Source organism: Gigantopelta aegis, chromosome 12 (assembly GCF_016097555.1).
Source record: "Gigantopelta aegis isolate Gae_Host chromosome 12, Gae_host_genome, whole genome shotgun sequence".
Lineage (NCBI taxonomy): Eukaryota > Metazoa > Mollusca > Gastropoda > Neomphalida > Peltospiridae > Gigantopelta > Gigantopelta aegis.
The window spans coordinates 24783793-24811292 of NC_054710.1; the positions used below are offsets into that span (position 1 = coordinate 24783793).

Below are 27500 nucleotides of genomic sequence, written 5' to 3' on the forward strand. Positions count from 1 at the left end.
AGTCATTGCGCAAACTTTAAAGTTTAATTTATTTAACGCCACCACTACAGCAAATACGTCCAGTACTGGAATATGCATCTAAAGTGTGGGACGGATGCTCTGTTTTAGACGAGGAACATCTAGAACAAGTTCAACTTGAAACTGCAAGAATAGTAACAGGTCTACCTTTGTTTGCATCACGAAATGCTCTATACTTAGAAACTGGTTTAGTTACCCTTTCTGAACGTCGAAAGGCAAAACAAAAATGTACTATGTTTAAAATACTTAATGGAATGGCTCCTGACATTTTAACACACTGCATTCCGCCTAGGGTAGAGCAACGTGTTCATTATAGACTAAGAAACCAAAACGATATATCTGTTCCGTTTGCCAGAACTAATATATTAAAACTATCCTGTTTTCATTCGACTGTTGATCAGTGGGACGCCTTGCCATTAGAAAGTAGAAAATGTGAGCAAATTTCAACCTTTAAAACAATAGTTGCACATAAAGGTTACAAGGTGCCTTCGTTCCACTTGTGTAGAAATTGAATGGAAAATATCTTACATACACGATTAAGGCACGCTTGTAGTATTTGAAATGATAATTCATATCGCTGTGGAATAGTTACAGATGCATCCTGCAAATGTGGGTATCATTATGAGAGCAGCTTCCATTACTTCTTTCAATGTAAACTTTATAACCAGCAACATCTATTAGACTGTTTAAGTACATTTGTACTAATAAACCTCACGTTACTACTAAACGGTAGAACCACATCAAGAAACGACACAAACAAGCAAATATTTCATTGTGTTCAATAATAAATTAAGCACACAGAAATATTCAATAAATAAATATGTTTTAAAAAATGATTAGATAAATAAATTATGACTCGATAAAAGTATATCAAAATGTGCGGAACTTACCAACTATCCCAGGGTCAAAGCCGCGCCATCTAATTAGAAAGATAAACTACTTTAATTTCCCCGTTTTTCAAAAAAAAAAAATAGCACTTTATTCACACTACAAATCTATTTTGCTTGATATTATATGTATTAACTTTGTTCTGAATATCTATTGTATTCTTTCTTCCGGTTTCACTTCATCTGCACTGTTAATTTGTCTTGCTTGATTTTTTTTGTATTTACGTTGTTTCAAATATTTGTAGTAATAATTTTAATATGTTATAATATTTGAGGGTCTCGTAAGTTGAATAACTTGTGCCCAATCCTGTTGTATATTATATGCAATAAAATATGATTCAGACAAACCAACAACATCATCGTCGAAACAAAAGCAAACACGTCTGATGTCTGTTAAACTTATGTTCGTGTTTATATGCAATTAGGGTTCAAGTACGCTGTCCTGGAAACACACCTCAACTATCTGGGCAGTGGGTTAGTTGTTAATTGTTAGTGGTTAGTGAGAGAGAAAGGCGTAGTGACCCTACACCTGCCAACTGAGACGTTAAAACTCGCTCTGGGTGGGAGCCGGTATTGGGCTGTGAACCCTGTATCTACCAGCCTTGTTTTGGTCGTGAACTGCATGCGAATTCAGTCAGCTCAGGGTTATCTCCCATGTGCGATGGCACACGAAGACATTATGTTTTAAGACGCAACAAACATTTATCATAGATACAAATACTTCTATCTTTTTGACATTACACACATGGACCATGAAGCCACAGTATTTCTGTTTAGATATATGACTAATTGTCAGGGTCGTGCTCCACGTTTGCCGTCAAGTGAGCTGTCTCGGCATCTCTCCGTCTCTTACTCTATGTTTCTATCTCTGTCTGTCTGTGTCTGTCTATCTGTCTCTCTCTCTCTGTCTCTCCCACTCTCTCTCTCTCTCTCTCTCTCTCTCTCTCTCTCTCTCTCTCTCTCTCTCTCTCTCTCTCTCTCTCTCTCTCTCTCTCTCTCTCTCTCAGTCTCTCTCATATGTGATCAGGGTGTGCTGGGCATACATTGGAATACCCCCACAAAACACGACAACCTTGTAGATAGCCTGGGGCGGGATTTAGCTCAGTTGAGGTGCTTGCGTCGCAGGATCGAACCACCTCGGTGAATCCTTTCAACTGATTGGCTTTTCTCTCGTTCCAACTAGTGCACCACAAATGGTCAAGAAGGAAATGATGTATTTAGCGACGCACTCAACACATTTTATTTACGATTATATGGCGTCGGATATATGGTCAAGGAACACACAGATATTGAGGGAGGAAACCCGCTGTCGCCACTTCATAGGCTACTCTTTTCGATTAGCAGCAAGGCATCTTTTTATATGCACCATCCAATGAACAGGATAGCGTCATACCACGACATGTGATGTACCAGTCGTGTTGCATTGACTGGAGAAATAGCCCATTTGGCCCACTGACAAGGATCGATCCCTAACCGACCGCGCATCAAGCGAGCGCGTTACCACTGGGATACGTCTGTCCCCACAACTGGTCAAAGGTCGTGGTATGTGTTTTCCTGTCTGTGGGAAAGTGCATATAAATGATCCCTTGCTGCATTAGGACAAATTCAGCTGGTATCCTCCGATGAAAACGAGTCACAATTACCAAGCGTTTGACATCCAATAGCTGATGAATAATTAATCAATGTGCTCCAGTGGTGTCGTTAAACAAAACAAACGTTTTAGGAGAAAGCCAGTCCTCAACAGCATAGTACCCACTTTAGGAGTCAACTTGACAAGTTTACGCCTGCGACTACCAGTTATACCGGTCATACGTATTCATGTGTTTAACATCTATTTTCACCTATATTCGTTGTACGTTAATAGTAATACAAACTGTGGTTTAGCTGTAGATTTACGTTTAGGTGTACGGTGTTTTATGAAGTTTGGCCCTGTATGAAGTGTTTTGTGAAATTGGGCATGTATGAAGTGTTTTGTGAAATTGGGCCCTGTATTAGGTGTTTTGTGAAATTGGGTCCTGTATTAAGTGTTTTGTGAAATTGGGCCCTATATTAAGTGTTTTGTGAAATTTTGCCCTGTGTTAAATGTTTTGTGAAATTGGGTCCTGTATTAAGTGTTTTGTGAAATTGGGCTCTGTATTAAGTGTTTTGTGAAATTGGGTCCTGTATTAAGTGTTTTGTGAAATTGGGTCCAGTATTAAGAGTGTTGTGAAATTGGGCCCTGTATTAAGTCGTCATCACAAAAAATGGACGCTGCCGTGTAGGTTTTCTTTATGGATTTCATAGTTTTATGCAGTGTGTGTGTGTGTGTGTGTGTGTGTGTGTGTGTGTGTGTGTGTGTGTGTGTGTGTGTGTGTGTGTGTGTGTGTGTGTGTGTGTGTGTGTGTGTGTGTGTGTGTGTGTGTGTGTGTGTGTGTGTGTGTGTGTGTGTGTGGTTTCTGTGTTTACCGTGATCGACTGAACACGAGCGTCAAACGAACCTTACGGCATCAGGAAGGTATCAACGTGATCAAAATGATCGGACATTTTTAAATAGGCCTGATGCAATGTTAATGTTAAAGTTCGTTGTGTTTAACGATACCACTAGAGCACGCTGAGTTATTAATCATCGGCTATTGGATGTCCAACATTTTGATCATTTTGACATATTGTTTTATTAGTAGCAAGGGATATTTTATATGAAGCACCCCACAGACAGGATAACACGTACCACGGCCTTTCATATACCAGTCGTGATGCATTGGCTACCGGCATCGGTGGCGTCGTGGTTAGGTCATCGGTCTACAGGCTGGTAGGTACTGGGTTCGGATCCCAGTCGAGGCATGGGATTTTTAATCCAGATACCGACTCCAAACCACGAGTGAGTGCTCCGCAAGGCTCAATGGGTAGGTGTAAACCACTTGCACCGACCAGTGATCCATAATTTGTTCAACAAAGGCCATGGTTTGTGCTATACTGCCTGTGGGAAGCGCAAATAAAAGATACTCTTATTGCCTGTCGTAAAGGAGTAGCCTATGTGGCGACAACGGATTTCCTCTAAAAAACAGTGTCAGAATGACCATATATCTGAAGTCCAAAAGTTAAATAAAGCAAACTTTACTTTTGATGCCTTGGCTTGAACAAGAAATAGCCCAATGGGCCCGCCGACGGAAACATATCTCAAACCAACCGCACACCAAGCCGCTGGGCCGTGTCCTAATGTATTACAGACATGTTGTGTTTGCCAACTACAATTCATTATCCAATTCGAAACTGAAAGCAGGTGTTTTCTCAAATTCTCCTAATAGAGATTCTGGATTGTAATGCTAATAATAAGTTGGTTGGGAATCACAAACATCTGTGGTCAACTCCATATTGTAATATAAAATAAATATTCTGCTCAAATAATGATCAGTCGTGCATAGATGCATTTTAAAGATAAATTCACATACACAATCATTATATTTGTAACAAACAAAATACATGAACGTCTTAATGATATGGGAAATATTTAATATACACAATTCACATACACAATCACTATATTTGTAACTAACAAAATACATGAACGTCTTAATGATATGGGAAATATTTAATATATTTGTTTAACACCACTAGAGTACATTGATTTATGAATCATCGTCTATTGAAGATAAGAACAAGGGTAAATCTAACATATAACAACCAAGAATAAATCAAATATAATAAAAGAAAAAAGAAAAACGTTTAAAAAAAAAGAAAAAAAAAAGAAAAGAAAAAAAGAACAATGGCTACCCCCTCTCAAAAAAAACCCCAAAACAACAACAAAAAACCCCCACAAATCAAACCAAAACAAACAAGCAAACAACAACAACAACAACCATTCAAGAATCCGACACAAACAAACGAATAAACAACAAACACACAGAAACAAATAACAAAAAGCAAAATATACAAAACAAAAGGAAAAAAGCGAACAAAAACAAATAAACAAACAAACGTAGACCGGTGTGTATTTGGCATTATGCTCTGTGAACCTGTCGATATCCTAAACATTATATTAGTGTCTTAGAGAGGAAACTCGCTACATTTTTGCTATTATTAGCAAGGAATCTTTTATATGCACCAACCCTCAGACAGGATAGCACATACCACGGCCAGCTGTGGAGCGAGAGATAGCCTAATGGGCCACCGACGGGGATCAATCCTAGACAAACCGCGCATCAAGAGAATGCTTTAACCACTGGGCTACGTCCCGCTCCTATTGTATTATAGACATATTGTTTCTGTCAACTACACTTTATTATCAAAATAGAAAATTGAAATCAGGGTTTATACTCAAACGTTCCTAATCGAGTTTATCGATAGTAATGCTAATAATAATTTGGTTGGGAATCACAAGCACACTGTGTTTAACTACATATTTTAATATGGAAACAATATTCTGCACATCCACTCATATATTGATACATAAATCATTAATAGAAGCGATTGAAGCTAAAGTCGTACAAACAAGCTCTACAAATGTAATAAACAAAATTCATAATAGTCTTAATATGGTAAATATATAATATAAAAAGGTTTGTTTTGTTTAACGACACCAATAGAGTACATTGATTAAGAATCATCAGCTACAGGATGTCAAATAATTTGTAAATCTGACACACATAGTCTTAGAGAGGAAACCCGCTACATTTTCCCATTTAAAGCAAGGGATCCTTTATATGCGCTACCCCACAAACATGACAGCACATACCACGGCCTATAATATACCAGTTGTTGTGCACTGGATGGAACGAGAAATAGCCCAATGGGCCCACCGATGGGAAGAAATCTTAAAACGAGTGCACATCAAACGAACGCTTTACAACTGGGCTACGTCCCGCCCTTATTGTTTTTTTGTTTGTTTGTTTGTTGGTGGTGGGTTGTTGTTTTGTTTGTTTTTTGTGTTTTTTTGGTCAACTACAATTTATTATTGAACTCGAAAACTGAGCTCAGGGTTTGTTCTGACACGTTCCTGGTCGAGTTTATCGATAGTAATGCTAATAATTTGGTTGAAAACCACAAGCATATAAAAACTATATTGTGCACATCTACTTAAATATTGATCATTCATTAATAAAAAAAAAACATTTTAAAGGTAAAGTCATATACATACGCCCTACAAATGTAATAAACAAAATAGCTTTAAAAATATGTCAAATGTGTAATATGTGCCGTAGACCAAACCCATGGGAGAGCATGTTAAAGTCGGCGCTGGTATCTAGTCTACTTAGATGTGAAGTGAACCCAGGAATTGGTATTTTACTCTTTATATAGAGTATTGAAACTGATTAATGTCAAATGTCATAAAAATATCATTATTATGTTTTAAGCCAACACCCAATCTCATAACGTCTTTCTACAGTACGCTTCAATTTAAATTAAAAAAAATTCTCTTTTTTTTGTAATAATTACAGTGAAACTCTACTACGTCATACTTATGTGGAATGAAAGGCAAACTGCTATAAAAGCTAAGGTAAGCATTTTCACCTGCATTGTTACTAGTAATCGTTAAGCAGGACACGAAGATCTAGAGACAGAACTACACATGTAGTAAGCATCGGCATGACAGTTCCAGCGTTTACAAACTTTTCTTCAATATTGAGGAACCAAATAGCGTCTAATATCGCAGGAATCAAGATTGTCTGTGTTACCGAGGAACCATACTGTTTCTGATATTGAGGAACCAGTTTGTGTCTGATATTCAGGAACAATATTGTCTCTGATACTGAGAAACCAGATTGCTAGTTATATCGAGGAACCAGACTGTGTCTGATACTGAGAAACCACATTGCTTCTGATATTGATAAATCAGTTTGTGTCCGATATTCGGAACAATATTGTCTTTGATACCGAGAGACCTGACATTAAGGATTCATAGTGCGTCTGATACTGAGAAACCAGGTTATGTCTGATATTAAGGATCCATAGTGTGTCTGATACTGAGAAACCAGGTCGTGTCTGATATTAAGGATCCATAGTGTGTCTGATACTGAGAAACCAGGTCGTGTATGATATTAAGGATCCATAGTGTGTCTGATACTGCTGAACCAAAAAGGTTCTTGTCTGGTATTAAGGATCCATAGTGTGTAGTGATACTGAGAAACCAGATTCTGTCTAATATTAAGGATCCATAGTCCGTGTCTGATACTGAGTAAACCAGGTTATGTCTGATATTAAGGATTGCCATAGTGTTCCCGAGCAAGCTGATGGGAAAGTATACATCCGAGACAACATTACTGGACCAATTTCTTGTCTGATTTTAAGGAGCCATAGTTGAAGTCTGATACTGAGAAAAAACCATGTTATTACTGATATTAAGGTGCCATAGTGTGTCTGATACTGAGAAACCAGGTTATCCCTGATATTAAGGAGCCATAGTGTGTCTGATACTGACAAACCAGGTTATTCCTGACATTAAGGAGCCACAGTGTGTCGTATACTGAGAAACCAGGTTATCCCTGATATTAAGGAGCCACAGTGTGTCGTATACTGAGAAACCAGGCTATTCCTGACATTACGGAGCCATAGTGTGTCTGATACTGAGAAACCAGGTTGTGTCTGATATTAAGGATCCATAGTGTGTCTGATACTGAGAAACCAGGTTGTGTCTGATAGTAAGGATCCATAGTGTGTCTGATACTGAGAAACCAGGTTATGTCTGATATTAAGGATCCATAGTGTGTCTGATACTGAGAAACCAGGTTGTGTCTGATATTAAGGAGCCATATTGTGTCTGATACTGAGAAACCAGGTTATCCCTGATATTAAGGAGCCATAGTGTGTCTGATACTGAGAAACCAGGTTATACCTGACATTAAGGAGTCACAGTGTGTCGTATACTGAGAAACCAGGCTATTCCTGGCATTAAGGAGCCATAGTGTGTCTGATATTACTCCATAGTGTGTCTGATACTGAGAAACCAGGTTGTATCTGATATTAAGGATCCATAGTGTGTCTGATACTGAGAAACCAGGTTGTATCTGATATTAAGGATCCACAGTGTGTCTGATACTGAGAAACCAGGTTGTCCCTGATATTATGGATCCATAGTGTGTCTGATACTGCTGAACCAAATTGTTTCTTGAACTCTGTTGACCTGGATTATTACAGCAAGAATTTTAAACCCGGTATCTGTCCAGTTAGAACACTAGTGCGATTGCTTGTTTTAAGATGTTTGCATTTCTTATGGTCATAGAACGAACACGTAAACGATCCGTGGCTTACAACTGATTTTCCGTCTGCACCCTGTACACAGTTTACCACTTCACACCCTGTGAATTGTTGCGGCATTGTAATTGTCACACTTAAATTGTATTTTCTGTCCCGAGTAAGCTGGATGGGACTGGGGAAGTCTACATCGTAGACGACATTACTGGACGAAATTTCGTTTTTTATTTCTGAACCAGGTATTACGCCATCCGTTGAAGCATCACATACAGAAGCCGTGACGGAGTAGGTCACGGAAGAAGGATCTGAAGACTCTAAGTAGCCATAGAACTGAAACCCTTGTAGTTCTGCGCTGGCGTTCAAACAAAACGTTATTCCTTCGTAAAATGTACAGGGACGTCGTTGTTTCAGAGAGTATAAACTATTAAAAGCATGTATGTCTTTCACAATGTAACACGTTTGTTTCACATAGGATATGTTATCAAACCTGTTAATTGCAACTTTTGTTTTGTGTGTACCGAGTCTGTCATTTGATTTAAATGGTGAAACATCTTGGCTTCTATTAATGAAACATCTGAGGATCTTGTTTTCTTCAGCTTCCGTCAACAAACTTGACAGCGATACTTTCTGCACAAAATAGTTTGGGTTAATTTTAGAATACCGAACCAGATGCATACTCTCACCGAGAACGCTGCGTCTGTTTTCTGGAGTTACCTCCCTTCCTTGTCGTCTGCACTCTGCCTCGCTCCAGGCGATGGAAGCTTCAAAAACAGACTCCTCGCTGGCGTTTAGCTGATCTGCCTCTATAACCTTCATAAAACAGTCGTGACAGAGATCACAGAAACTGTCAGATTTTAAAACTGCTTTGGCATTTTCCGAAATATATGCCAGAGCTTTCTTCATCAAGTCTCGGTCATTGTACAATCCTTGTACATTGTACAAGTGTGCGTGTTCCATCACAAAACAGACGTCATGTGATGACAAAGATGACTCAATATATGTCAGGCATTTGTTTTCCATATCAATAATGTCGTACTTTTTAGAAGCATACAGCAAACCTATCACATTTCTACCTTCAATGGATAAGACGTCTGTGTACAAGAACCTAAAAATAGAACATTATTTTAAATATAATATATAAACACACCACGTGTCAATTGGGAGAGTTCGATCCATCGCCTTATCCACTCAGCCAAAGTGACTTCTATTAAACATAAACAAATAGAAGCAGCTTAACTGGTAGGTCACGTCAGGTCATAGGGCTAAAACGTGCACATTCAGAACAAGCTGTTGTAGCGCACGCTTGTCTTGAAGTCATTGTTGCTTGATCGTTTTTTAGTTTTAAGACTACAAATGCATCTGACCGTATTAAAACAATATAAAAATGTAATTAAAACAATTGTACATTTAAAACAAAATGGATATGAAGTGCAATAACGGTAAAAAAAAAAAGGTGTCTAGAAATGGAAAATATTTCACTAGCCCGCCGGACCAGAACCAACGGAAATTTATTAACCCGCTAACCTATATAACAATATTATTGTTTAACAATATTATAATATATTGACAAAAACATTGAAAAGGACATTTGGTAAAGTGATCAACATCGACAACAAGTGACAAATGAAATTAAGACGCAAACATTGATTGGCAAATCAGTACATTTGTTAATAGTCTGGTTAAAAATTAAGTGGTGTTTTTTTTTATTATTTTTTTTTTTTAATTATTATTATTATTTTTTTACATTTCCTTCAAATAGATTTACAAAATTCAAGTGATATCCCGCATTTATTACATACCTATTCAATCTTTTTTTTTTTTTTGTATTTGCATTTTCCCCGCCATTTTCACAATATATTTTTTTTTTTTTTTTGGGGGGGGGGGGGGGGGGGGGTGGAAAGATGGGGCCATCTGTTTAGTATTGCAGCTTTTAATTCTTCAAAAATCGTAAAAGAACAAAAACAATAAAAATCACAAAATGTACCATAGTTAAATAAATGTCCACCCATATCAAACATATCATGTGTATTAGTAATGCCTAATAAATTCCAACTTTTGTAATAAATGCTTTTATTGTTAATTAAAATTAATTAATTATACCATAATGGTTCAGATGGTATGTCATCTTCGGGTGATTCAGCTTTATGTTGATAGTTTGCCAGAATATTAAACACTTCTTTCCAAAATATATTAGACATTAGTCTATGGTAATCAGCTCCAACATTGGTAGTTAAAATATGTCTCTTAGGAAGTTGACATTGGAGAAGAGTAACCCATATATATATATATATATATATATATATATTATATATATATATATATATATATATATATATATATATATATACATATATATATATATATATGAATGACAAAAACCAACATAAACAAATTCACTTGTCTTAAATATAAAGTTGTCTTTTTTACAACTAAATATGCCTTTCACCCAGTTTTATAGCCTCGTGAGTTCAATGCCAACATATAAAAACATTCCGCGTAAATAATATATTAATAACGTGTACTTCGTGTTTTTGTCGACAGTTGTATCGTCCTAAGATTAAAGTCCGTTAATCCTGATTAGCGTTTGTCTACGTCATCCATATAATATGTGAAGAGTATTGTAAGATTATCATAGACACCGAAAACAAATATATGCCAAGTCAGAGGCGGATCTGTCTGATATAAGGAGCCATAGGGTGTCTGATACTGAGAAGCCAGGTTATGTCTGATATTAAGGATCCATAGTGTGTCTGATACTGAGAAACCATGTTATTACTGATATTAAGGTGCCATAGTGTGTCTGATACTGAGAACCAGGTTATCCCTGATATTAAGGAGCCATAGTGTGTCTGATACTGAGAAAACCTGGTTATTCCTGACATTAAGGAGCCACAGTGTGTCGTATACTGAGAAACCAGGTTATCCCTGATATTAAGGAGCCACAGTGTGTCGTATACTGAGAAACCAGGTTGTGTCTCATATTAAGGATCCATAGTGTGTCTGATACTGAGAAACCAGGTTGTGTCTGATATTAAGGATCCATAGTGTGTCTGATACTGAGAAACCAGGTTGTGTCTGATATTAAGAATCCATAGTGTGTCTGATACTGAGAAACCAGGTTATGTCTGATATTAAGGAGCCATAGTGTGTCTGATACTGAGACACCATGTTTTTACTGATATTAAGGAGCCATAGTGTGTCTGATACTGAGAAACCAGGTTATCCCTGATATTAAGGAGCCATAGTGTGTCTGATACTGAGAAACCAGGTTATTCCTGACACTAAGGAGTCACAGTGTGTCGTATACTGAGAAACCAGGCTATTCCTGACATTAAGGAACTATAGTGTGTCTGATACTGAGAAACCAGGTTGTATCTGATATTAAGGATCCATAGTGTGTCTGATACTGAGAAACCAGGTTGTATCTGGTATTAAGGATCCACATTGCTTCTGATATTGATAAATCAGTTTGTGTCCGATATTCGGAACAATATTGTCTTTGATACCGAGAGACCTGACATTAAGGATTCATAGTGCGTCTGATACTGAGAAACCAGGTTATGTCTGATATTAAGGATCCATAGTGTGTCTGATACTGAGAAACCAGGTCGTGTCTGATATTAAGGATCCATAGTGTGTCTGATACTGAGAAACCAGGTCGTGTATGATATTAAGGATCCATAGTGTGTCTGATACTGAGAGAAAAAGGTTGTGTCTGGTATTAAGGATCCATAGTGTGTCTGATACTGAGAAACCAGATTCTGTCTGATATTAAGGATCCATAGTGTGTCTGATACTGAGAAACCAGGTTATGTCTGATATTAAGGAGCCATAGTGTGTCTGATACTGAGAAGCCAGGTTATGTCTGATATTAAGGAGCCATAGTGTGTCTGATACTGAGAAACCATGTTATTACTGATATTAAGGTGCCATAGTGTGTCTGATACTGAGAAACCAGGTTATCCCTGATATTAAGGAGCCATAGTGTGTCTGATACTGAGAAACCTGGTTATTCCTGACATTAAGGAGCCACAGTGTGTCGTATACTGAGAAACCAGGTTATCCCTGATATTAAGGAGCCACAGTGTGTCGTATACTGAGAAACCAGGTTGTGTCTCATATTAAGGATCCATAGTGTGTCTGATACTGAGAAACCAGGTTGTGTCTGATATTAAGGATCCATAGTGTGTCTGATACTGAGAAACCAGGTTGTGTCTGATATTAAGAATCCATAGTGTGTCTGATACTGAGAAACCAGGTTATGTCTGATATTAAGGAGCCATAGTGTGTCTGATACTGAGACACCATGTTATTACTGATATTAAGGAGCCATAGTGTGTCTGATACTGAGAAACCAGGTTATCCCTGATATTAAGGAGCCATAGTGTGTCTGATACTGAGAAACCAGGTTATTCCTGACACTAAGGAGTCACAGTGTGTCGTATACTGAGAAACCAGGCTATTCCTGACATTAAGGAACTATAGTGTGTCTGATACTGAGAAACCAGGTTGTATCTGATATTAAGGATCCATAGTGTGTCTGATACTGAGAAACCAGGTTGTATCTGGTATTAAGGATCCACAGTGTGTCTGATACTGAGAAACCAGGTTGTATCTGGTATTAAGGATCCATAGTGTGTCTGATACTGCTGAACCAAATTGTTTCTTGAACTCTGTTGACCTGGATTATTACAGCAAGAATTTTAAACCCGGTATCTGTCCAGTTAGAACACTAGTGCGATTGTCTCTTTTAAGATGTTTGCATTTCTTATGGTCATAGAACGAACACGTAAACGATCCGTGGCTTACAACTGATTTTCCGTCTGCACCCTGTACACAGTTTACCACTTCACACCCTGTGAATTGTTGCGGCATTGTAATTGTCACACTTAAATTGTATTTTCTGTCCCGAGCAAGCTGGATGGGACTGGGGAAGTCTACATCGTAGACGACATTACTGGACGAAATTTCTTTTTTTATTTCTGAACCAGGTATTACGTCATCTGTTGAAGTATCACATACAGAAGCCATGACGGAGTAGATCACAGAAGAAGGATCCGAAGACTGTAAGTAGCCATAAAACTGAAACCCTTGTAGTTCTGCGCTGGCGTTCAAACCAAACGTTATTCCTTCGTAAAAGACACAGGGATACCGATGCCGTTGTGTCACATAGCGTATTCTTTCAAAAACAGTATTTTCTTCCCAATAGTAACACTTTTGGTTTGCATAGCATATGTTATCAAATCTGTTAACTGCAACTTTTGTTTTGTGTGTACCGAGTCTGTGATGTGATTTAAATGGTGAAACATCTTGGTTTTGAACGATGAAAGATCTAAGGATCTTGTTTTCTTCAGCTTCCGTCAACAAACTTGACAGCGATACTTTCTGCACAAAATATTTGGGGTTAATTTTAGAATACCGAATCAGATGCATACTCTCACCAATAACGATGCGTCTGTTTTCTGGAGTTACCTCCCTTCCTTGTCGTCTGCACTCTGTCTCGCTCCAGGCGATGGAAGCTTCAAAAACAGACTCCTCGCTGGCTTTTAGATGATCTGCCTCTATAACCTTCACAAAACAGTCGTGACAGAGATCACAGAAACTGTCAGATTTTAAAACTGCTTTGGCATTTTTACAAATATATGCCAGGGTTTTCTTCATCAAGTCTCGGTCATTGTACAATCCTTGTACATTGTACAAGTGTGCGTGTTCCATCACAAAACAGACATCATGTGATGACAAAGATGACTCAATATATGTCAGGCATTTGTTTTCCATATCAACAATGTCGTACTTTTTAGAAGCATACAGCAAACCTATCACATTTCTACCATCAATAGATATGACGTCTGTGTACAAGAACCTAAAAATAGAACACTATTTTAAATATAATATATAAAAACACCAAGTGTCAATTGGTAGATTTCGACCCATCGCCTTATCCACTCAGCCAAAGTGACTTCTATTAAACATAAACAAATAGAAGCATCTTAACTAGTAGGTCACCCCAGGCCATAGAGCTTAACGTGCACATTCAGAGCAAGCTGTTGTAGCGCACGCTTGTCGTGGGCGCAGGTGCCGAACCATGTCGGTTCCTCCATCCACGACAGGAAATGGTTTGGGGTAGTTCAGAATATGTGTTAATATATACATTGCTATGGCATACATAGATCTATTTAAAACATAAAAGTGATATTCCGTGGAAAGGCATACTTTCACTGTGAAAAATATAAATCATATCCCTTTTATGTGAACACGTTCATGATTCAATTATCTCCATTGTAACTTATTGCAAGCTAATTATTGAAGTCATTGTTGCTTGATTGTTTTTTTTTAGTTTTATGACTACAAATGCATCTGGTCGTATTTAAAAAAATATATAAAAATGTAATTTAAACAATTGTAGATTTAAAACAAAATGGATATGAAGCGCAATAACGGTAAAAAAGGTGTCTAGAAATGGAAAATATTTCACTAGCCCGCCGGACCAGAACCAACGAAAATGTATTAGCCCGCTAACCTATATAACAATATTATTGTTTAACAATGTTATAATAAACATTGAAAAGGACATTTGGTAAAGTGATCAACATCACAAGCAAGTTACAAATGAAATTAAGACAAAAACATTGATTGGCAAATCGATACATTTGTTAATATTCTGGTTATTATTAATTTTGTTTTTACATTTCCTTCATATAGCTTTACAAAATTCTCGCATTTATTACATACCTATTCAATATTTCTTTCTTTTTTCTTTTTTTTGTATTTGCATTTTCCGCACCATTTTCACAATATACCAGTATTATAGTGCCACACATACATTTACACATTGCAGAAAAAGTAGAATATAAGTCAATACACACTTGTGAGATTTTCACCATATACTAAGCTTGTTATACAAAAGGTTACTATATATAAGGGTTTTTTTCTTTTCAGTCTTTTGTGATGCAGTTTTTCCTTGTTTACCGGCCTCAGTGGCGTCGTGGCAGGCTATCGGTCTACAGGCTGGTAGGTACTGGGTTCGGATCCCAGTCGAGGCATGGGATGTTTAATCCAGATACCGACTCCAAACCCTGAGTGAGTGTTCCGCAAGGCTCAATGGGTAGGTGTAAACCACTTGCACCGACCAGTGACCCATAACTGGTTCAACAAAGGCCATGGTTTGTGCTATCCTGCCTGTGGGAAGCGCAAATAAAAGATCCCTTGCTGCTAATCGGAAGAGTAGCCCATGTAGTGGCGACAGCGGGTTTCCTCTCAAAATCTGTGTGGTCCTTAACCATATGTCTGACGCCATATAACCGTAAATAAAATGTGATGAGTGCGTCGTTAAATAAAACATTTCTTTCTTTCTTTTTTTCCTTGTTTATGAAAAAAGTCAACACACTAAATCATTTTCTGTTTTTACCTAGTCCAGAACTATCAGGTTTGAGCCTGCTGAAAAGTATGATTCCATAACTTCCATTTCTTAATACATTTCTCGTATTTATTCTTATTACAATATGCAGCTTTTTTCTAAATTATAATACAATTTTATTTTGACTTCTAAGGATTTAAAAAATTGGGGTGTTCTTATCAAATTTTGAAATTATTCGTTGAAACCATATTAATTTAGTATCTTTTGTCATATTAAACACTATAGTGTTAACAGTCTTCCACCAAGCATAGTCTCTTTCAATATTGATTTCCTTATGCCATCTTGAAATATATCAAAGATAAAAGGACGAAAACCATAAAAATCACAAAACGTATCATAGTTAAATAAATGTCCACCCATATCAAACATATCATGTATATTAGTAAGCAATTCCTAATACATTCCAACTTGTGTAATAAATGCATTTATTGTTAATTAAAATTAATGAATTATACCATGAATGAATTAAACCCTTCTTTCCAAAATATATTAGACTATGGTAATCATCTCCAACATTGGTAATTAAAATATCTTTTACAGGAAGTTGACATTGGAGAAGATTAACCCACATACATACATACAAACACACACACACACACACACACACACACACACACACACACACACACACACACACACACAACACACACCACCCACACACACACACACACACACACACACATATAAATGTGCCTTTCACCCTTGTTTATAGCCTCGTGAGTTCAATGCCAACATATAAAAACATTCCGCGTAAATACTATTTAATAACGTGTACTTCGTGTTTTGTCGACAGTTGTATCGTCCTAAGATTAAATGTCCGTTAATCCTGATTAGCGTTTGTCTACGTCATCCATATAATATGTAAAGAGTATTGTAAGATTATCATAGACACCGAAAACAAATAATATGCAAGTCAGAGGCGGATCTAGGAGGTGTGTGGGGGGGGGGGGGGCGCAGGGGTCCGCCCCCCTAAATTTTGCGATAGTTGTTATCATTTTATTATTTATTAATTTTCATATTTTTACGATACCCCTCCAAACCTCCCCCAAAGTCACTGGGGCCCCCCTAAATGGATTTTCTGGATCCGCCACTGCAAGTGGTGTGACGTACCGTGCTATCGTCATACTTACTCCTCACCACAACCGTAATGACCCTAATAAAACTGTACAATTCCACAGGAAACCGTAGTGAATTACATATCAGCAGCATAGCACTGATTAGAACTAGTAAGGAATTTTAAATTATTATTATTATTATTTATTTATTTATTTATTTTTATTTTATTTTTTTTATTTATTTTATTTATTTTTTTATTTTTTTTAAATATGTATATTTGTTATAAAGATGTTTTCTTTACCTTAAAAATTGATCAAAAACCTCAGAATCAATATCCGGGATTTCAATGTCATCCTGCTCCGCCAGAGGACCGGTCAGCATCGCCATGAAGACACAGCTACGCAGACTGAGTATCAACCTGTGAGCCTGTATCCGCTTCCGGTTTTCTCCCACTATGAAGGTGACGTCGCACAAGATTTTTTCCTCCAGTGAATATCCGAGACTCTCTATGACTGACTTTCCTTTCTGCCAGTTGTCAACATATCCCGATTGGACTTCAGATTTGGATTCTTTGGTTGCCATTTGTGCTGAGAAAAAAAAAAAGTTATTCAATTTGGTTTAAACATCCGTTACAATCTCAGTTACGCTCATATGCATACGCGTACAGGCTCTCATGTGTGTGTGTGGGGGGGGGGGGGGGGGGGTAATTTTTCTCATATAAAAAAAAAAAAACGTTCCCGATTCTTCTTCCACAGTCCTGGGCGTTTGAAAAACCACGGCGAGTGAAAATTGTATAACTCAAAACGCTTAGGCGAGTAAAAAATTGCACTCATCAAAATGCTAAGGTGAGCAAAAACAAAGCATTGCTAATTTATGAAGTAATTGGTGCATGTAAATGTAGAGACATATGTTGCAAAAAATGAACTAATAAACAAATAATGTTTTCTTCTAATTTTATGTTGCTTGGTTCATTAGTGTAGTCTGACTTCTTTTCACTTTCAGGAATGGAGTTATTTAAAAATTTCAGGAGCATTGCTATGGAATATAATTATGACATACACTAATGCAGACAATTTTTTTTTTTTAATTACAATATGTACTATTCTGATAATTACAATTATAGATACATTTTCAGTGTTAGATGGTTTGATGAACGGACAGCTAAATATGTGCAGGAATCAACTTGTCTTGAATTTCATTATTATGTACAACGAACATGATTAGGATAGTTGGGATGGGAAAACCCATTGGTTCTGAGGTGGTTGTTCAATTAGAACTACAACCCAAGCATTTCAGGTGTGCACTACTGACTGAATTAGATCCCTCATATTTTTTTTTTTTATGTTTTAAATAACTTGTTAAACGTAGGCCTACAATTAGTTCACTTGAGAGGGTCGGTTGGAGCATTGGCATTCACGTGGCATTTTTAATTCAACAATTACCCAACCAATCTCCCTCCCTCAACATTTTGTAACACGTTAGTTGACCTACCACTACCAGTTACGAACGGCTCTGACATTTATGTCAAGTCAACGTTACGTTATTGATCTAAAACTGTCCCAATGTTCTTAATAAAAAAAAAAACACCAACATATGCAAACTCCAACAAAATATGTCATTACAAAGAATTATATTCCAAACTTAGGATGCCATAATAAAGATAATCTAAAAAAAACCCCATAATTTTAGATACCAACATAAATGCGTAACAAGTTGTCAAGTTGACCAGCTAGAGTTCCAAGAGTAAAACTAATCTGACCCCGATGGCTCTGATTGGTCAAAATGCCACAGAATAGCGCGCATCAAATCATCTTCCAGTCACCTGGTCGGTGACTTTATAACAAACGTATTGAAACAAACAGAAATTAAATAGTCAGCTATGATCATAAATAATAGACGTTAAAAAAACAACTTTTTTGTAAACGATACCTATGTCTGTTCCTACATATCGTTTCCTTCTTTGTATTATTCGTTTACTTTTGAGTTGTCTTTGTCTAAATTGCATTTCTTTTTTTAAAGCAAGTAGAAAGTTACACGCTTGCCATATTCGGAACCTCACGTAAGCGTTTTAGGCTAAAAGTTATGAACTAATCGAGACAATTTTACCGACTTCTCTGCATTTCCGTTGCGAGTTCATTTGTGTAGGCTAAGAAGCCACTGTTTAATTCAATTCCATGTTTTCCATAACTATATGAGTTAGCCTTATCAGACGTTGTGATTTATTATCTTACAAAAGTAGACTGTTTCTAATTAATAATAAATTAAATAGGCAAAGGAGTTTGATCGGACTGGTCCGTCTTCGAATATGTCTATTAAACAAGTGATTTCCGCATTATATAGCAAAGATAAGTACCAATCATATACATTACTCAGATCTTCTTATACATGTTATACTTAGCTGTCAGTATTTATCTAAAACCAGAGATGACTTTTGGTGTTCAATCTTAGATATTGGTCCAATTGAGCTAAACACAGAATTGCATTATCTTTCAGACGAGGCGTTTATTACCCAATTACTATCTTGCAATCCGTCCTTAGACCTAGATAAAGATACCACAAAATCATACGCTGAGATTGTCGTAGAATTCATATATACACAGCAAAAGGGTACACCTCGTGTACACGTACAATTGTAAAATGCATTTAATATTATATGTTTATTTTGAAAATCGTTTTCTTTTCTTTCTCTCTGTAGTTATCACTAATATGTGTACTTGTTTTGTCTCTGTGCTGTAATTGTTTATTTCTTTGTATGTATATCTGTATATATGTTGTTTTGTTGTTACAGCTCTCTTTAAGAGGAATAAAGAATATATATATATATATATATATATATATATATATATATATATATATATATATATATATATTAAAATGTTGCATGAACGCTACCGTTCACGTCACATTTTTCAGGTATTATTAAACGGATCGTTCTATCAGCTACATATGGTAAATAATGGCAATCACTATACAAAATTATTTTACGTGCACTGTTTGTTAAGTGTACCGTGCGTTATTTTTCTCAATCGCCAGATTGAAATTACGTGCGCTGTACGAGCGCGATCGCACTCGCGCACCTTAAAAGACCAGGTCTCCTACAAAAATCCCTGCACACGCGCCTGAAACACCCCCCCACACACACAAACGCACACAAGCACACACACACACGCACGCACGCACATGCACAGACACACAAACACACGTGTGCAGACAACAGGCACGTGTACCGAGGGGGCCATAGGTCGACCCCTCCCTCTATATCACGAGGACGTTTTAAAATATAATTATCGAGAAAACATGACCCGACTCCCCCGTCCCACTCGATAAGCGGATGGATGATGACGAGATGAATAGTGAAGCCGCAGTATTTCGGTACATTCACTATGCCACTGGTGTATTTTAATTTAAATTTTGGTTAAAGAATGTGCTACATTTATCATGCCGCCTTTCTTTTAATTTGTTCTTATTTATTTATTTACTTACTTATTTTGTGTGTGGACATTACAAACATGGATGATGATGAGATGAATGGAGAAGCGGCAGCATTTCCATTTCAGTATAGGACTACTTGACAGAGCCGTGCTCCATGCTTGCTGTCAGTTGAGCTATCTCGGTATCATCCGAGCCCGGGATACACCAAACCTGCAGTGCATGCTGGGTAGTCATACCCCATGTGGGGTCAAACACTCAGGAGCCACACCCATAATCGCACCAGTCAAGTGAGTGAAACTCGGTATATGTGGCCTTACACCTACCCATTGACCCTAGCGGTGCACTCACTCTGGGTTGGAGTCGGTACTGGCTTGAAAAATCCCCCATTGCCTCAGGTGGGATGCGAACCCCGCACCTACCAGTCACAAGTCCGATGGGATTTTAACACTTTTTTATTTGTCAAAACCAATATTGGAGATATACATAAAATTTATACCTAAAAATAACAAAATGACTCACACATAACCACACATACTCACGCATAGAATCACTCTCACATTTATCACAAAAAATAACAAAATGACTCACACACATTCACACAGACACACGCGAACATTAGAAGAAACTTAAGAGATATCGATCTTATAAGATAATGTGATTTTTTTTAAACAAATACTAAATACAAAATGTTAGTTTTCAAGTGGGTATTTGAAAAAAAGTAATTCTTTATTATTTAGATCAAGAATATTTTGCTTTTTTAATATATTTATTAGTAAATGCAGAAAATCTATTTTGAAAGTCATATTGTTTTAAAATTATTCAAGAACACTGACGCATATCATGCGTTTAAATCTTAACAATGTCAATATTTACAGCTCTTCATTCCGCTATTAAACGTTTCTTGAACATTGATATTCTATATATCGAGAGTAAAGCATTGATGAATTCATTTGAGCAGTTTTGTATTTTGAAATAACACCCGAAAAGCAACAATTGTTTAACAATTCTAACGAGTAACCAGTGGCCTTGAACATATAAATACATAGTTCATGAAAAATAGATTTTATATCATAAAGTTCATCACAATACAACTATAAATGTCATATATCTTATTCTTTAAAATAGACAGGACATTGGCTAGATGATACTTTACCGTATTTAGATAATTTAGAATAAACCAGTGTCCTTAAACATATAAATTACTAGTTCATGAAAAATAGAAATTAAATCATAAAGTTGATTACAATACACTAATAAATGACATATATCTTCTTCGTCTTGAAAATATGCAAAACATTGGCTGCATGATACTTTACCATATTTAATTAATTTAGAATATGTGAAAATAATGTTATGAGCAATCTCAAAATCGAAGTCAACAAATTGCGAAGTCTTATCACAGTATATGTTGATTTAATTTAAACTGTCGTTACAAAACATGGTGCATTTATTAAGTCGCCTGCATATATATTGATTTAAACGGTGGTTAAAACATAGTGCATTTATTAAGTCACCTGCATATATTGATTTAAACTGTGGTTGAAAACATTATGCACGTATTAAGTTGCCTGCAACTTATTTAATCAGAAATACGTAGAAAATATCTCAAACATCAACGGCGAATTAGAGAACATTGTCACATATCTATGACATTCAGCACGGAGTCAACACCCCCTCGCCAATCACATGACCAATACTAGACATTTTGAAATAATTTAATTTGAACAAACCCCGATACGTCTGTCGCTCAAGAAACTCCCTCCCCAGACATCTTGAGATTTCCCTTGCATTAACACATACACATACACACATACGCATACACACATACACACACATACGCATTCACACACATACACACACACACACACACGCGCGCATACACACACATATGCACATACACACACATACACACACACACACACGCATACACAAACATACACATGCACACACGCACACACGCACACATACATACACACATACGCACATACACACACGCACATACGCACATACGCACATACGGACAGAAACACACACACATACACACATACACAAACACACATACACACACACACACACACGAATCATACACACATAGAAAAACACATATACACGTATACACACACTGACGTAGCCAAGGTTTTAAATTAGGGGTGGATGAGGTGACAACTCACTATTTGGGGTGGGGGATAAACCACACTATGCATGTATGAAATATTTATAAAATTTAATATATTAAACAAAATAAACAATGTCTGATTGGGGGCATGACCCCGTGTCCGCCACACCCCCTCACTCGCTACGCCACTGTATACACACGTGCATAAATACACACATCCATATATAAATATATATATATATATATATATATATATATATATATATATGCAATGCCACGTACATTATAATATACACAGTATGTTTGTACGCATATACATGCATACATACTAGCCCGAGTACTCTGCCGTTCAAGAACTAGACGTACATTATATACATGCATACATACTAGCCCGAGTACTCTGCCGTTCAAGAGCTAGACGGACATTATATACATGCATACATACTAGCCCGAGTACTCTGCCGTTCAAGAGCTAGACGGACATTATATACATGCATACATACTAGCCCGAGTACTCTGCCGTTCAAGAGCTAGACGGACATTATATACATGCATACATACTAGCCCGAGTACTCTGCCGTTCAAGAGCTAGACGGACATTATATACATGCATACGTACTAGCCCGAGTACTCTGCCGTTCAAGAGCTAGACGGACATTATATACATGCATACGTACTAGCCCGAGTACTCTGCCGTTCAAGAGCTAGACGGACATTATATACATGCATACGTACTAGCCCGAGTACTCTGCCGTTCAAGAGCTAGACGGACATTATATACATGCATACGTACTAGCCCGAGTACTCTGCCGTTCAAGAGCTAGACGGACATTATATACATGCATACGTACTAGCCCGAGTACTCTGCCGTTCAAGAGCTAGACGGACATTATATACATGCATACGTACTAGCCCGAGTACTCTGCCGTTCAAGAGCTAGACGGACATTATATACATGCATACGTACTAGCCCGAGTACTCTGCCGTTCAAGAGCTAGACGGACATTATATACATGCATACGTACTAGCCCGAGTACTCTGCCGTTCAGAGAGTAGACGGACATTATATACATGCATAGTACTAGCCCGAGTACTCTGCCGTTCAAGAGCTAGACGGACATTATATACATGCATACGTACTAGCCCGAGTACTCTGCCGTTCAAGAGCTAGACGGACATTATATACATGCATACGTACTAGCCCGAGTACTCTGCCGTTCAAGAGCTAGACGGACATTATATACATGCATACGTACTAGCCCGAGTACTCTGCCGTTCAAGAGCTAGACGGACATTATATACATGCATACGTACTAGCCCGAGTACTCTGCCGTTCAAGAGCTAGACGGACATTATATACATGCATACGTACTAGCCCGAGTACTCTGCCGTTCAAGAGCTAGACGGACATTATATGCATGCATACGTACTAGCCCGAGTACTCTGCCGTTCAAGAGCTAGACGGACATTATATGCATGCATACGTACTAGCCCGAGTACTCTGCCGTTCAAGAGCTAGACGGACATTATATGCATGCATACGTACTAGCCCGAGTACTCTGCCGTTCAAGAGCTAGACGGACATTATATGCATGCATACGTACTAGCCCGAGTACTCTGCCGTTCAAGAGCTAGACGGACATTATATGCATGCATACGTACTAGCCCGAGTACTCTGCCGTTCAAGAGCTAGACGGACAGTATATGCATGCATACGTACTAGCCCGTGTACTCTGCCGTTCAAGAGCTAGACGGACAGTATATGCATGCATACGTACTAGCCCGTGTACTCTGCCGTTCAAGAGCTAGACGGACATTATATGCATGCATACGTACTAGCCCGAGTACTCTGCCGTTCAAGAGCTAGACGGACATTATATGCATGCATACGTACTAGCCCGAGTACTCTGCCGTTCAAGAGCTAGACGGACATTATATGCATGCATACGTACTAGCCCGAGTACTCTGCCGTTCAAGAGCTAGACGGACATTATATACATGCATACGTACTAGCCCGAGTACTCTGCCGTTCAAGAGCTAGACGGACATTATATGCATGCATACGTACTAGCCCGAGTACTCTGCCGTTCAAGAGCTAGACGGACATTATATGCATGCATACGTACTAGCCCGAGTACTCTGCCGTTCAAGAGCTAGACGGACATTATATAGCCAGGGTACTCTGCCGTTCAAGAGCTAGACGGACATTATATACATGCATACGTACTAGCCCGAGTACTCTGCCGTTCAAGAGCTAGACGGACATTATATACATGCATACGTACTAGCCCGAGTACTCTGCCGTTCAAGAGCTAGACGGACATTATATACATGCATACATACTAGCCCGAGTACTCTGCCGTTCAAGAGCTAGACGGACATTATATACATGCATACATACTAGCCCGAGTACTCTGCCGTTCAAGAGCTAGACGGACATTATATACATGCATACATACTAGCCCGAGTACTCTGCCGTTCAAGAGCTAGACGGACATTATATACATGCATACATACTAGCCCGAGTACTCTGCCGTTCAAGAGCTAGACGGACATTATATAGCCGTACTAGCCAGGGTACTCTGCCGTTCAAGAGCTAGACGGACATTATATACATGCATACATACTAGCCCGAGTACTCTGCCGTTCAAGAGCTAGACGGACATTATACGCATGCATACATACTAGCCCGAGTACTCTGCCGTTCAAGAGCTAGACGGACATTATACGCATGCATACATACTAGCCCGAGTACTCTGCCGTTCAAGAGCTAGACGGACATTATACACATGCATACATACTAGCCCGAGTACTCTGCCGTTCAAGAGCTAGACGGACATTATACACATACATACATACTAGCCCGAGTACTCTGCCGTTCAAGAGCTAGACGGACATTATATAGCCAGGGTACTCTGCCGTTCAAGAGCTACATTATACACATGCATACATACTAGCCCGAGTACTCTGCCGTTCAAGAGCTAGACGGACATTATACACATACATACATACTAGCCCGAGTACTCTGCCGTTCAAGAGCTAGACGGACATTACATACATACATACTAGCCCGAGTACTCTGCCGTTCAAGAGCTAGACGGACATTATATACATACATACATACTAGCCCGAGTACTCTGCCGTTCAAGAGCTAGACGTACATTATATACATGCATACATACTAGCCCGAGGACTCTGCCGTTCAAGAGCTAGACGGACATTATATACATGCATACATACTAGTCCGAGTACTCTGCCGTTCAAGAGCTAGACGGACATTATATACATGCATACATACTAGCCCGAGTACTCTGCCGTTCAAAGATAGCTGATGTGTGTGTCCAGGACAGCGTGCTTGAACCTTCATTGGATATAAGCAGGAAAATAAATTGAAATGAATGAATAACTTAATAGTTACTTAATTAGAGGCTGGCAATCAGACTAATTGCAGCAACCAAAGACACTATGGGTTTTAAACGTAACCCCCCCCCCCCCCCCCCCCCCCCCCCCGGTGAGACCGAAGGGGAGACTGAAAGAGAGACCTAAGGGAAATAGAAAGTGAGACCGAAGGGGAGATTGAAATAGATACCTAACGGGAGACAACGGGGGGGGGGGGGGGGGGGGGTAGATCTGCTGTTTGACCTTTGAGGTTCTCAGTCACAATGTCAACTCTACCTGGAGACCTGTGTGTCACTCACCGATATTAGTATATGTATAACCGCGTTGTAAACAATGTTTCATGTTGGAAAGGAAAATAGAAACCGCATCGCCAACTTGTGATTTCTGTTATTCATTTAACATTCCGATAAAACAAAACAAGAAAAACCTTCACGGTGTTAAAAGAAGAAACATTACACTGTGTTAATAAATTAGACTGAAGTAAATCTAAACTTACCATCAATATCACAAATTCGCCTTGGAAATGTTTCTTCAAATTTGATCGACCTACAGGTACTGTGTTTACGTTACCAGGGACGCTTGTTACACTGGCTTTCAATGCAGAGTTTAGATAGTTGACAGGGACCGTCGTTAAGCAGAGAGTGTCTGTTGAATATTCATGAGGAAATCGACTGATCGATATATCACCACAGTTAGTCAAGTGCCGGGCCACCGTTACACGAAGCGACCATAGCGATGAGATCAACTAAGGACATACTAACCGTCTACAGTTAAAATTAACTCAGCGCTATGATCGACCAGGTGTGTTTGTTTGTGAGTGTGTGTGTGTGTGTGTGTGTGTGTGTGTGTGTGTGTGTGTGTGTGTCTGTACGTGTGTGTATGTGTGTTAGTGTGTGTGTGTGTGTATGTGTGTGTGTGTGTTCGTGCGTGTATGTGTGAGTGTGTATGTACGTGTGTTTGTGTGTGTGCGTATGTGTGTGTGTGTGTGTCTGTACGTGTGTGTATGTGTGTGTTAATATGTGTGTGTGCGTGCGTGTGTTTGTGCATTCATGCATGTATGTGTGTGTGTTTGTGAATTTGCGTGTGTGTGCGTGCGTGCGCGCGAGTGTGTATGTATATGTTTGTGTGTGTGTATATGTATGCGTGTGTGTGTGTGTGTGCGTGAGTGTGTGTGTTTGCGTGAGTGTGCGTGTGTATGTATGTATGGATGTACGCCTGTATGTCCTTGCCTGTATGTGTGTGTCTGTGTGTGTGACTTTGTGTGTATGTATGTATGTATGTATATATGTATGTATGTGTGTGTGTGTGTGCGTGCGTGTGTGTATACACAGTGAAACCCATCAAGGTCCGACCCTATCTAACCAGGGTTGGTGCGTGTGGTGTGTGGTGTGTGTATGGTGTATATATGTGCGTGTGTGTGTGTGGTGTGTGTATGTGTGTGTGTGGTGTGTGTGCGTGTGTGTGGTGTGTGTGGTGTGTGTGCGTGTGTGCGTGTGTGTGGTGTTTGTATGTGCGTGTGTCAGTGTATGTGCGTGTGTGATGTGTGTATATGCGTGAGTATGTGCGTTTGTGTGTGTGTGCGTGCGTGTGTGTATGTGTGTGTGTGTGTGTGTCAATGTGTGTGCGTGTGTGTGTGTGTGCGTGTATTACTCCAAATGTCGTTGTTTGGTGTTTGTTTTTCTACTCACTTCTTCTGCGGGATATTCCTTCCAATGTTTTGATGTATCCTACAACGGTGGATAATGCTATAAACACGTGACATAATGTATATGTAGGTCTTTACAACTTAATTGAACAAACATAGCAAGAACAACAACAACAAAACACAAAAACAAAAAACACCAATAACACAACAACTACAGCATATATGATCACTGTATAAACATGTACCAAAAATAGTTTTTATTGTTTAACGATACCACTAGAACACATTGATTTATTAATATTCCGTTAATGGATTCACACATTTGGTAACATTTAACATTGTCTTGTAGAAAAAATTCGCTGC

General features: G+C 38.4%; 2 protein-coding genes across 4 annotated transcripts in view; both read right to left on the reverse strand.

The window, feature by feature from the left end:
- LOC121386897 (BTB/POZ domain-containing protein 6-like) overlaps positions 1-27500 on the reverse strand; it is a 104292-nt gene that overhangs the window by 53199 nt on the left and 23593 nt on the right. The gene's annotated exons all lie outside the window — the stretch shown is intronic.
- Positions 8010-17164, reverse strand: LOC121385911 (BTB/POZ domain-containing protein 3-like). Its single transcript, XM_041516702.1, has 2 exons — positions 16847-17164; positions 8010-9177 (listed from the first exon to the last, which is right to left on the reverse strand). Exons 1-2 carry the CDS (start codon positions 17125-17127, stop codon positions 8010-8012), a joined length of 1449 nt encoding a protein of 482 aa, XP_041372636.1. The 5' UTR covers positions 17128-17164.

Excerpts from the sequence above, each read along its gene's own strand:
- LOC121385911 (XM_041516702.1), bottom strand. The coding sequence starts at position 17,127 with ATGGCAACCAAAGAATCCAAATCTGAAGTCCAATCGGGATATGTTGAC. Across the intron at positions 9,178-16,846 it reads GTTTTTGATCAATTTTTAAG|GTTCTTGTACACAGACGTCT; the intron begins GTAAAGAAAACA and ends TTCTATTTTTAG.